General features: G+C 41.0%; 1 protein-coding gene across 1 annotated transcript in view; it reads left to right on the top strand.

Annotated features, from left to right (window-relative positions):
* The window catches only part of Lrmda (leucine rich melanocyte differentiation associated), a 1,059,497-nt gene that overhangs the window by 822,791 nt on the left and 224,434 nt on the right, over nt 1-12,272 (top strand). Inside the window, 1 exon segment of the mRNA NM_001109441.1 lies at nt 10,746-10,839. Coding sequence (NP_001102911.1) covers nt 10,746-10,839 — 94 coding nt within the window.

Below are 12,272 nucleotides of genomic sequence, written 5' to 3'. Positions count from 1 at the left end.
CAGACTGTCATCTCCTAATAAATTTCGTGCATTGGTATCAATTTATTTTTACAAGCAGAGGGTCTGATGTATTTGGGAAAGGCTCTGACAGCATATCTGGCCCAGCTTGACAGGGCTGCTTCACCTCATTTTGGAAAACTACTTTGGTTCCAAGGACAGAACTTGACCCTCAACCCTTGAGAAGAAGGGGGAGGGGGGAATAAAAGTAAAATCCCCCGTGAGAGGAAGAAAGACACATGAAGCAAGTTCCTCCTTCTAAGCCAAAATAAATCAAGCCTGTAGGACTACCATGACATAATATTATTTCTACGACAGCCCTACAAAACCAGATGGGAAATGCCATTGGCGATGATTTGCTGAGGCCAGCCAGTCCCTGGCAGTTACGCAGTGCATCTGTAGACCGATTTTGGTTATCGGGTTAGGGCCTTGGAGTTCTATAAGTGATAGGGATGGTGCATGAAAGTACATTCATCGAGGAGGCATTTACACCAGCTGCAGGGGGCTGCTGGGAAGGGTGAGAGAAGTTGCCCATATTTGTCTCTTAGAAAGCTTAGAGTCAAGTTATAAGGGTATGAAGTTAGAGGAACACAAAGAAACCATATTATTTCATAAGCCGCAGTATAGATCAGTGTCTCCCTCTTTGATACTAACCTTCCTTGAAAAAAGGGTCTGCATTCATTGTGCTAGTCCTGCCAGGGGTGGATGGAGGAGAACTTCCTAAATTCCTGCCTCAGCTCTAGCATTCATGGTAACTCAAGAAACTTAATGAGGGGGGTTGGGGATTTAGCTCAGTGGTAGAGCACTTGCCTAGCAAGCACAAGGCCCTGGGTTCGGTCCCCAGCTCCAGAAAAAAAAAAAAAAAAGAAACTGAATGAGGTCTTGGTCCAATTTCTTAATTTGGTTGGTTTTCAGCTTCCTTGTCTATAAATCCAAAGTGGGAGTTGTAACTATAGGGTACTGCTGGAGGCTGAGTGAGTTAATACTTGGAAAGGGCTAACCACAGTTACAGGCACAAAGTAGCCAGAAATGTTGACTGCGTCTTCCTCTCTTCCTCCTCCTCTTTCTTGCTCTTGCTTATAACTATTGTTACCATTGTATTTTACAGTCAAGAAAAGTGTGACATAAAGAGTTCAAGTTCAAGTTCATAAATAACAAATGGATCCTTTCTCTAAATCTTGGAAACACTAGCAGAGAAGTATGGAGAAGACAGTACACAGTTTTGGAACAGCCAAGGGTGGAATCCTTGAAGCTTAGTTAGCTTGTTATTGTTGTGGTTATTCCTGGGTCAGAAAATAGACTCTTTCCTTTACAACGGCAAACATTCAAACATGCTTTCTATGTTACTGGTTAAGTCATATGCGTATGTACACACACACACATATTGGTTAAGTACACACACACACACACACACATTGGTTAAGTCACACACACACATTGGTTAAGTCATATAAGTCATGCGTGTGTGTGTGTGTGTGTGTGTGTGTGTGTGTGTGTGTGTGTGTGTAAGTGATGTTTGGCAACCGGGCCTCTGTATAAAATGTTTGACTACATCATACATATACATAAGTTATTATATATTAATTTACCTTATAGATCTATAGAACACAGTTAGTAGAAGTTAAGGGTATGATATCCTACTGAAATTTTATATCTGCTTCATTCTCTCAGACCCTTAGAATGATTTGGAGCAAACTCTGGTATCTGCTGCCTGTATCTGGGGTTGTAATTGATAACAAGAGTACCTCTGACAGGAGTGCAGGCTGCTGTTTGTTCCTTTATCTCAATGAGCACATCACAACTTTAGTCATTCATCAATGCCAGCAGCTACTTTACCCAGTTGGAAATGGCTTTTGGATATCAGATGGCTATTTCTTCAGATTTTTGTATTTTTCATAATTAATGGATACAGATACAGAACCCTATTGTGTTTAATCTGCAGCATTAATATTTCCCCCATTACCTTCTTAAATTTAGGAAAGCAGCAGACCTATTCATCAAACCCTAATCTGCACTATTTGGAAATTCTGCCATCAAAACCCACACTGAGACACTGAAGTGATGTCACTGGGGAAGTGGGAAGAGTTGGAATACCTGGTAGCTGCCCCAGGCCCAAATGAGTTTAAAAACATAAATAATAGTGAACTTTTGTGAGACAATTAAGAAGCGATGGATTTTTCCATGTTCCTTTCAGATTAAGTGGCAGGTAACCACTTAAGTTTTAATATCTGGTTCTCAGGAAGCCCCAAAACATTTGTGGAGACTTGCTATTGGCTTCGCTGAGTTGATGAAGTCTGATTCCAACAAACTACTTTATATGGTCCTCAAAGTCAAAAAGGGTCTGAGGGACTCACGTGTGCCTTCGTAGCACTGTTGGTCATTTTCTTACTAGATAAGGTGACAGCTTTATCTATATATCTCTACATAGAACCTGCTGCACCTTAGCATGGATTGAACTTCACTACAAAAATATTCCATGCTTTCTTACATATACTAAGTAACCCAGGTCTGATGTCTTTACAGGTACCCTTGAATATCAAATTCACAGTAGAGCACCACCACCTCTCCCTGGAAATCAAAATGCACTGCTCAAACTTCCAAGTTCTTCACACGCCAACTCCTTTTGATGAATCAACCCTCCCCTTTAGTGTCAGTAGTCTTATTTATAAAATATTTCTAACAAAGGCTGTGTATCCCATGGCTACATCCCAGGCAATACAGAGATAGATGGAAGGAAGTCTGTAAAATGGCATGTGACTACTACTCAGGAAATAGGATACACACCCCATAGGGTGGTTCCCTTCTGATTGTGTTCTAGTTTGTGTGTGTTATACAAATGAGATTTGCACCAAGAACTAAAGAGCAGCAGTACTGACCCCTGCTCCATCATACTTCTTGGGGTAGGTTGTGATTATTTAATAGGAAGTTCTCCTTTTACCACAACCCCTCATTCTAGTAATAAATTCCTCCTTACTGATAACCTATTCTCAGTGCTTTGAGGAGTTGCCTTTCTAGGTGCTGTAAGACGTTCACTGTTAATTTAGGACCTGGCTTCCACAGATATGCCTCCAGAGTTCTGCACATGAGACTGTAGCAAAGGTCCAGTGAACAGTGATGGAGGAGTGGAATGGCATATTAGCCTATGCTGGGGTTCATATACTCTGAGGGTTCCTTTGCAGAGAGTGTGTGGGTGCTGGGGAGCAGCTTAGTTCCAACTTGCCCCCCCCCAAAGGTTTTATGTAGAAGTCACATGGCCTTGGATGGTTTCTCTATTTTATTTGTCTCAGTTTTCAAATTTTTCAAAGGAACAGGGCACAGCATGTCAGAAAGCCAAATGATTAAAAAACTTAGTATAGGCTCATGAAATATCAGCTTGTATGTCACACTTTATCCCTTCATTTTCCTGACTGAGTTCTACTTCCTCCTTGATTCCTAATGTGCTTCCTTTCTCCTCTGTTAAAATGTTTGCCCTGCAAGCGTGGGGAGGTAAGTTTGATCCCTAGAACCCATATTTAAATAAGCCCATACTTGTCACATACTTGAAATTCTATCACTGGGGAGAGAGGTAGACAGATCCATCAGGCTTCCAAGCCAGCCAAATAAACCTACAAGGTGAATTCTGAGCCAGCGAACAGTAGTCCTCTTTCCTAAAAAACATCTGGATGGTATCTAAGGAACCTGGGGGGTTGGCTTTCTGGCTTCTACACATAGAATATATTTGTCTCCTTTATACATATTTTTTTTTTGGTTCTTCATATAAATGTTAGGTTTTTGTTGTCTAATATTTGGATTTTTTCCATTTTTTTATTTTTGCATAAGCATCTGCTAAACATGCTTTGGAAGCGACTGCTCTTTAGACATCTCACTCTATGAGTTAATTAAGAAGCAGCCCACTCAAACCCAGAGCCACATCATTTCTTTCTTTCCTAGATCTTGTCTTCACTCCCTCCCTCCCTCCCCATAAATATCTGTGAACTGCTCTTCCCAACCAGATGCCCTCTGGGTTACTGGCAGGACTACCCCCCACCCCCACCCCCATAGATCAAATGGAATGCTTTAGGCTGTTGGCTTCAAAGGGATTTCTTTCCCCAGAGAAGCCTTTGACACAATCCCTCTTCTACTTCCTTTCTGCTCACTTCTGGCCAGAATCACTCTCTTCACTCTCTCTCAGCTAAGTGCCCAGTTTCTGCCAGACCCTTAACTCTATCTTGGTCTCTCTGTTGTGGATTAAATCTCACCCCCTATTTGATTGTTTTCTCTCTTGCCTTTTTCTTGACCTCCGTCTTTGGTAAGACAAATGTTCCTGCTCTCAAATCTGTCTATGATTCCAATCCCATCCTTCCATCATTGATACTGAACGTCTTTCTTCATGCTAGAATGCATAGGTGTGTCACTTGTAAACAAGGCTGAAAGCCTCAGTCTTCAGGATGCTTCTTCACTTCTGTCACATTCCTTTGGTCTATATCCTCCCATTCTGAGCAGGTTGGCTCACCCGAGTGGGCTGATGAAGACAGATAGTCTTACCTTTGACTTTAAAGTGTGGCAGTTAGACAGCCTTCACACCTTGGTTTTCTCTTGTTTTCCTGGGAGTAAATTGAGTACTGGGGCTAAGAGTATTGTTCATTTCAGAAAGTTAATATAGTTGTTTTTGAAGACTCACCCTTAGAGTGAGTTAGAAACATATATAGACACGATTACTGTTACTATGTGCCAATGTCAAGCTAGAGTATTTATGAGGGTCCTTTTAGAAGTCAATGACTCTTCATGACCAGTATTAATCTTAGTATAATTTTTTGCTATGCCAGGAATGTAACTGAGTTCCTTATTTTATTTTTCTTGATATCCTCAGGGCAGGCCTGGACTCTAGGAGATGATTACTAAATATTTGATAACTAAACAAGTAGAGCCTTTTCTTTTGAGAAGAAAACTAAATGTTTTTAGAGGAGTCAGCTTTCTGCCGTGGTTTCAGGGGATGAATTGTGATGAGAAGCAAAGATTACTTCTACTTGAAAGAGGCTGACAAATTCCCCAGCCTCAGGATCACTTTATGTGGCTTATGATTTAGGGGTGAGTGAGCATGCCAAAGAAGTCCACTTGAGCTGAGTGATGGAGGATGAGTTGTGGAGCTGTGGTCTTCTATGGTATTTTGTGAAAAATAGTCAGATTTATGGCTATTAAACAACTTTGTAGCTTCCCCCTCCTTGCTCTGAAGCCTGCAAAAGCTCTGCTCCTGTGTTCTGCATTGCATTCCCTGTGTGCACCTTGATGCTCGCCATGAGCTGCAGCTGTCTCTGCACATGCTCACTTGGGAAGGGCCACAAACATCACACATTTACCCAAGCACACTAAATTCTCACTCCGCAAGTCTTTCTGAGAATATGCTTGACTTTCACTGAATCTTTTCCAGCAAGGTTCCGAAAGCTCAAGACTTCTTCTTATATAAACCTATGGCATGGCTTCTCTGTGGTATGTATGGTTAAGGGGGAGTTTTTTTTATTATAGATATGAGAGAGAGAGCGAGAGCGAGAGCGAGAGCGAGCGAGCGAGCGAGCGAGAGAGAGAGAGAGAGAGAGAGAGAGAGAGAACAGTCAGAGGCAACTGGAAGAGTCCAGGTCAGAGAGAGAAAGGGAGTTGACTAAACATGGCCAAAGGGCTAGACTTGACCTGGCTAAAAGAAAGAGCAGAGAAAGAAGGGAGAAAGTGGTGAAGGAGATAAGAGAGAGAGGAGGGGAGAGGGAGAGAGGAAGAGGGTGAGAGAGAGTGGGGGAGAGAGGGAGAGAGGAAGAAACGGAGGGAGAGAGATTGATTAAGTGTCAGAACAAGACAGTGCCTAGCCAAAATAGCAGTTATAAGGAGATTGAATGGTTGCAGGGAGGGAAGCCCATGAGCTGGATAAGTTGAAGGTAGGGGAGGAACTGAGAATAGCTGAGATGCTAGTATGGATTCTGAAATGTGTAACAGGCACTTGACACCGGAGGAAGCCTAGAGGCCAGCATGTACTTTGTCATGCTAAGAGATACCACAGTCATTTGTCCCTTTTGGCCAGTAAAAGGAACCTGTTCCTGAGGAAGGCCAGCTTTTGTTTAACTGACAGAATTTGGGGGTCAAGTTTCCTTTGGACCTGACAACTCCTGCATAATGGAAATTGCCTTCTGTAGTGTGTTGGTGGCTGATAACCACTACTGATATGGTGTTAGCAAACCTGGTGTGGTAGTGCAAGCCTTTAATCCCAGCACTCAAGAGGCAGAACTCTATGAGTTTAAGGCTAGCCTAGTCTACAAATGAAGTTCTAGGGCAGCCAGGACTATTACACAAAGAATCCTGTTTCAATAAATAACGGAATAAATGAATAAATAAATAAATACAAAGACTGTTAGCAACTCTCCAATACCGAATGGGAGAATAATCAAGGGAACTTCCCTGTGCGTTCGTAGACCTTCAGCAAGTCTCATACAAGACTGGATCGAACACTTCAAGACTTGGAGTCTAGGATACATTTTTACTGTCACTTAATTTTTTCCATCCATTCTGTGGGACATATTCAATAGCTTTATAAGAAATATAAATGAGATATTTTATCACAAAAATACAACCAGAGATGACATTAGACTCCGTTATAGAAGTAATAGTAAATTACTTGGAGTTGATATCAGAATTGCCTAGGCTAAAAATTTAAAAAAAAACTTTGTATTGTTATCTTTCATGCTTAATTTTAAAAAAAATTCAAAAGTGTGGAAAAGTTTAAACATTAAGGACACAGATAGCTGCCGTTGACAATTTGTTGTTTCTAACATTTTGATTATGTCTGTGTCAAACCTATTCTTTGATCAATAGAAATAACTATCACACTTACTTTATTAGCTCCAGTCAAATTACTGTGCCCCTTTGCAGAGGCAGAGTTTTAATAAGTTTTATATATATATATATATATATATATCTCCTTTAATGTTTAGAATTTTAAAAATTTTTGCACATATAGGACATCAAAAGGGGACATATCTACATAGGGGAAACCACATGACACTACTATGCCACACACATTTTCACTCTGTAGAAATGTTTAGCCCTATCTGAACTGCCATATTTAAGTCAGGTTTATCACACTTAAACACTAAGTATCACTCTTTCACATAAATATATACTATTGTATGGACTATTGACTCTTTCCCTGTTGACAGCTATTTAAATGTTGCAGCGTTCTTTTAGAAATACTTCATCAATAAGTTTCATGTCTCTATTTGCAGACTTGTATGTGAAGTTTTCTCTATCTTATGAATTTTATGTTTTCATTTGTGTGTGTGTGTGTGTGTGTGTGTATGAGAGAGAGAGAGAGAGAGAGAGAGAGAGAGAGAGAGAGAGAGAGAGAGAGAAAGCATTCAGCAGGTGGGAAAACACTCACATTTGGAGGGAAGAGGGTAATCTAGAGTGTCATCCTGGGGAGCACCATCCACCATTCCCAGTCAGCTGAACGAACAACATTTGCCTCTGGCAGAGATAAAAGAACAACATTTCGTGTCCCTTTATGTCCTCCAGTATTTGATATTAGGAATTAAGTCTGCTGATACAATGGCTGGTAGAATCATATCCTGTTTTAACTCTCATGGCCTTTGAGCAAATTTGATCAAATTCTCTCTTGATTATTGACTATTCAGGTCTCCTCTGAAACCCCTGGCATTTCCTTTGCCCATTGTCTTCTATTCTACATTTTTGTTGACTGGAGGACATTCTTTATATATCTTGAATACCGGTATTCTATTGGAGACAAGAAAAATATCTCCTAACAGGAGATAAAAGCAAAACTCAAAGCTACAAATCTCTGCCATCGGCACTTAGGAAAGCTGGCAAGGAATCAAAGGTTCGAGAATCTTTATGGTCCAGAAGAGTCAGACTTGCCCAGGTTTCCATATTCTTACCTTAGGCATCTCTTCTTAACACACACAAAAGAAAACATTATGTAAATGCTTTCTATTCATGCCTCTATTATCTGATTCAAGCTGCTCTGCATGTGTTGCCTCAAGACCAAGGTGAGTTCTCTATCCTTTGTCAGGTAGTGTGCAAAGTGAAGAAATGGTCTTGTCAGTGTCTTTCATATGCTAAACTGCCTTTCGTGAATTGTGTTTCTGAGGATGAGATGTGGAGAAGCATGTGTGTACCTCATTGAAAAGGCCCAGTGCTTTTCACTTTGATGGAAACCAAGCTGAAGGATGGGCAGTTGGAATCTCAGTATCTCGAGTGTCCTAAAACACTGACCTGTATAAATCCCTCCAAAAAGCATACTTTGTAACATTGTTATTTTCCTGGATTCTTCTCTACAAATTGAGTTATATCATAGAATTGATGATGAGCCAAAAGGTAATTAAAAGTGCTAAGCATTGAATGATAGCTACAAAACACCATGGCATGTTTGTCCTCTATAAAATGGAAACAAGACTAAAGAATGTCTCTTCCTCTTAGCAGCAATGTCTTGCATGGTCAGAGGGTATTTGCTGAAGGGTAGTGTGTCTTCCAGTAGTTCTTAGGAAAAACTATTCACCAATAGCCAAAATCAAAGTTTTAAAAGACTAAGAAATTCCATAGCACAAGCACAGTGACCCGAGACTCTTACTGGGTTACAGGAGGAAGCATGACAGAAGGTCCCCATTCTGTCATCTGTTGGTCAGCAAACACAGAATGGCCTCCATGTTTAGGACACTGCTTCTATGTTTCAAGTATCACGTAGGTTACAGTAAACCTCACAGGCCCTGAAGAAAGACAACTAGCAATTGTAAAATTTAAATTTTAATTTAGTTTCTGTCTCCATATCTGCAGTATGCAAAATGTTCTGTGGAGTGGGGTATAGCAAGCCTTTTAAAAGTACTTTCCTCTGTGGCTATATTGTTACCTGGCTGCCTCCAATATGCGTGGACCAAGCTTTAAACATCCTTTATGTTCACTATGTTTGCCGTTTAGCTGGAGTGGACAAGTGCTCCCTCAAATCTGATTCTACCAAGGGACAGAGCTTCTAATTTTGCTCTGTTCAGACCTCTCAGTAAGTCTGCCCTGAAAGCTGCTTAATCAAACACCTCAAATGTCAGAAATGAAGTTTAAAGGATTTCCGTGGCAAGTAGGTCTAATCTTCTACTTGGTTCTGACTCCCAGAGTGTAGTAATCTCTTTGGAGAGAAGGCTTGCTTCTAGCAAGGTAAACATACCCCATAGGGTGGATTTCTTCTTCTGGAAAGAAAAATGAAGCATTAATGAAATTTACTTTTTCCTGGAGCTTTCGGAAAGGTTGAAAGGTTTTCTCTCTTAGTAGATGTTCTTTTTTGATTATATATATATATATATATATATATATATATATATATATATATATATATATATATATTTAGAAATCTCAGTTAAGTATAACAGTGGTGCTTCATATCAAAGCAACCAAGCTCTTTAGGTGACATATTGGTACTATTCCATGTGAGCATGTCCTGATTTCCTCCTGCATCAGACTGCAAAGACACAAAGATTAGGAGAGGGTTAACACCACATACACAAGCTGCCTTTTGCATAGTTCCCCACAGGATGATTAGACACTTTGTTCAACCAAAGAGTTGTTGATAAACAATTAAAAAAAAACCCTACCATCCTATATGTCTTTTAGAAACTTCGAAGGTTTTGTTTGGTTGGGTTTGTGTGTCTGTATGTGTGTTGGGGGTGGTCGTGGTGGTGGTGGTGGTGATTTTTTGTTTTTTGTTCTGTTTTTTTAAAACCAGTGAGAACATTGAGCTTTATAAAGCACGTGTGAAGGGATACTTAGAGGAGCGTGGGGTAACCCCATCAAAACAGCTACATCAGTGCCTGCTTCAATCCATCATGGAGGTTGCCCTCACCAATACTATATCATGAAGTCCCACTTCCAGTTAGCTTTCCAGCTGGCGATGTCCCATGGTTAGTCTTCACACATACTGAGTATCCAACATCTAAAATCCACCATGCTACAAACCCAAACCTCTTGTGCACTAACCTGATACCACAAGTAGACGCTGCTCTGGCCCCACAGAATAAAATGTAGAAGCATAAAACCTATCATACGGCACGCCTGCAAGCTCTGCTTGTAAGATGAATGAAAACCAATGAATGTAATGTTCAGATATGGGTCTCTACTTTCATGTACCTCCTTTTGTATCTGTGCATATTCCAAGTGCGTTATAAAATATTTCTGATCAATGGCATTTCAAATACAGAGCATTGAATTTGTATTCACAACTAGAACTCCAGAGGAATTTCTCCAGAGTTGTTAAACTTAACCAACAGGCAAGATACAGAGTCTGATGTATTTTACTTACTTCTGCCTCTGTGCCATTAAGTTCACATAAGCTGTCCCTGATATCCCCTCATCTCTACTGACCCAGCCACAGTTATTGCCATAGGAATCTATGTAAAGCCAGCATTCACTTTGCCTAAATTTCTGGGAGCATGCCCATAACAGATTTAGTCTATAGCACTTCCTGCCTTTAGTCCCCCTTTTTCTTCAGCTCCACTTAGCAACAACAACAACAACAACAACAACCTTCTTATCTCAAAGTCATCCCAGATGTACCAAGGCACTGCAGAATGTATCCTACTACACTCACTAGAATTCTATCTCATCAGGTAAAGGAAAGTCCAGGAGATCCCATTCTCTCCAAACTCAGATCCCAAGGGGATGTGCTCAGTAAACAAGGGCACGTGGTCTTTGGTGTTTTTCCATGGTGACATTTTGCTTTTCCCTTACAGGTTTCCAATGAACAGGAGGCTGCTCCTCCTGAGGAGGTCCACCCCCAGTACACACCCTTGCCTTCTGGATCCAGAGAACTCACCAGTCACCGAGGTAGGAACTCGGCTTTCTGCTATTCTCAGTGTTTGTAGCCTGGATACTTGGCTATGCAGAACTGGTAGGCTCTGTGGTCCTTACTGTGTCTGTCCTGTGACAAGGAGCCTAGTGCTTTTTAGGCTTTTGGTAGGAAATCTATACTGTCAAACCTAAAGAGTTTAACTTGTATGAACAGGGGAGACATATAAAACCATGGTATAATTTTGTGATCCCCTTTTAAAAAGAAAGATTATGGTATCTAACAATTACTTAGAATACCATTCAATACAGTAATAGTAATGGAGAGACATTGGGAAACTCAGTAGTATTTGTTAAATAGCAATGTGTGAAAATATAAGAGTTAAAATGTGTAATTTCAAAGAGAATGGACTCTATATTACAGCCCAAAGGAATTTCAGTTTGCCTGGCAAGTTCAGAAAGAACCTTGAGTCCTGCTGACTTCTCTGGTCTTGAAAACATAATTTGGTTTGTGTAGTTCTTTTAGTACTGAAACCCTGTTGCCATCTCTGACATCTTAATGTTTCAAAAACAAGCAGAATACTGACATAGAATAATGTTTGCAAAAGTCTTGTCCCTTAACCAGTTTCTGGGGCCAAGGAATATGTCAGTTGGGATTGCTGGGGGCAAAAAGAGGCTACATGCTCTCACCTATTTACGGTTCTATCCTGATCTTAAGACCAGATCTCTGCTTCTTAACTCTGAATCTGTCCTTCAAGGTTAAAGAAGGACAGGCTTGGAAGAGGGACGTTGGGTACTTTAAATACTGTTTCCTCCAGTATGAAGTCCCATAGGGGTCACTGAATGACTACTAGCTTGCTTGGCCATCTTTGTGCTGTGGCATGGATGGAAAAAAAGGCGATGGAGAAGCTTCAAAAGTGCCAGAAGCTTATGGACTGTATGAATAGGATATTAATAGTCTGCTAGAAGTGATAAAGAGAGGCATGTAGACCTTCAGGAACCTGTGACTTGGACCTGGCTTGAGTGGCCAACATGTGGGCATCAACAAAGCTCTTTTAAAAATAAATTTTGACCAAATGATAGGTTGATTGTAATTTCCTTCATCAAGTATCAGCTTTGTGCAAATGGATTTAGCTCAGTCAGGTGGAATCGACTACTACTACTGGGACCAGAGGAATGAACCAATCTCTGTTATAGATTGTTGTGTTAGAATGATGGCTCTTCAAGCAACCAGAGCTTCCAGGGACTAAGCCCCTACCCAAAGACTATACATGGACTGACCCTGGACTCTGACCTCATAGGTAGCAATGCATATCCTAGTAAGAGCGCCAGTGGAAGGGGAAGCCCTGGGTCCTGCTAAGACTGAACCCCCAGTGAACTAGACTGGTGGGGGGAGGGCGGCAATGGGGGGAGGGTTGGGAGGGGAACACCCATAAGGAAGGGGAGGGGGGAGGGGGATGTTTGCCCGGATA

Source organism: Rattus norvegicus, chromosome 15 (assembly GCF_021556685.1).
Source record: "Rattus norvegicus strain SHRSP/BbbUtx chromosome 15, alternate assembly SHRSP_T2T, whole genome shotgun sequence".
NCBI lineage: Eukaryota > Metazoa > Chordata > Mammalia > Rodentia > Muridae > Rattus > Rattus norvegicus.
Note: the sequence above shows the minus strand (reverse complement) of the source record. Positions and strands in the feature narration are given on the sequence as shown.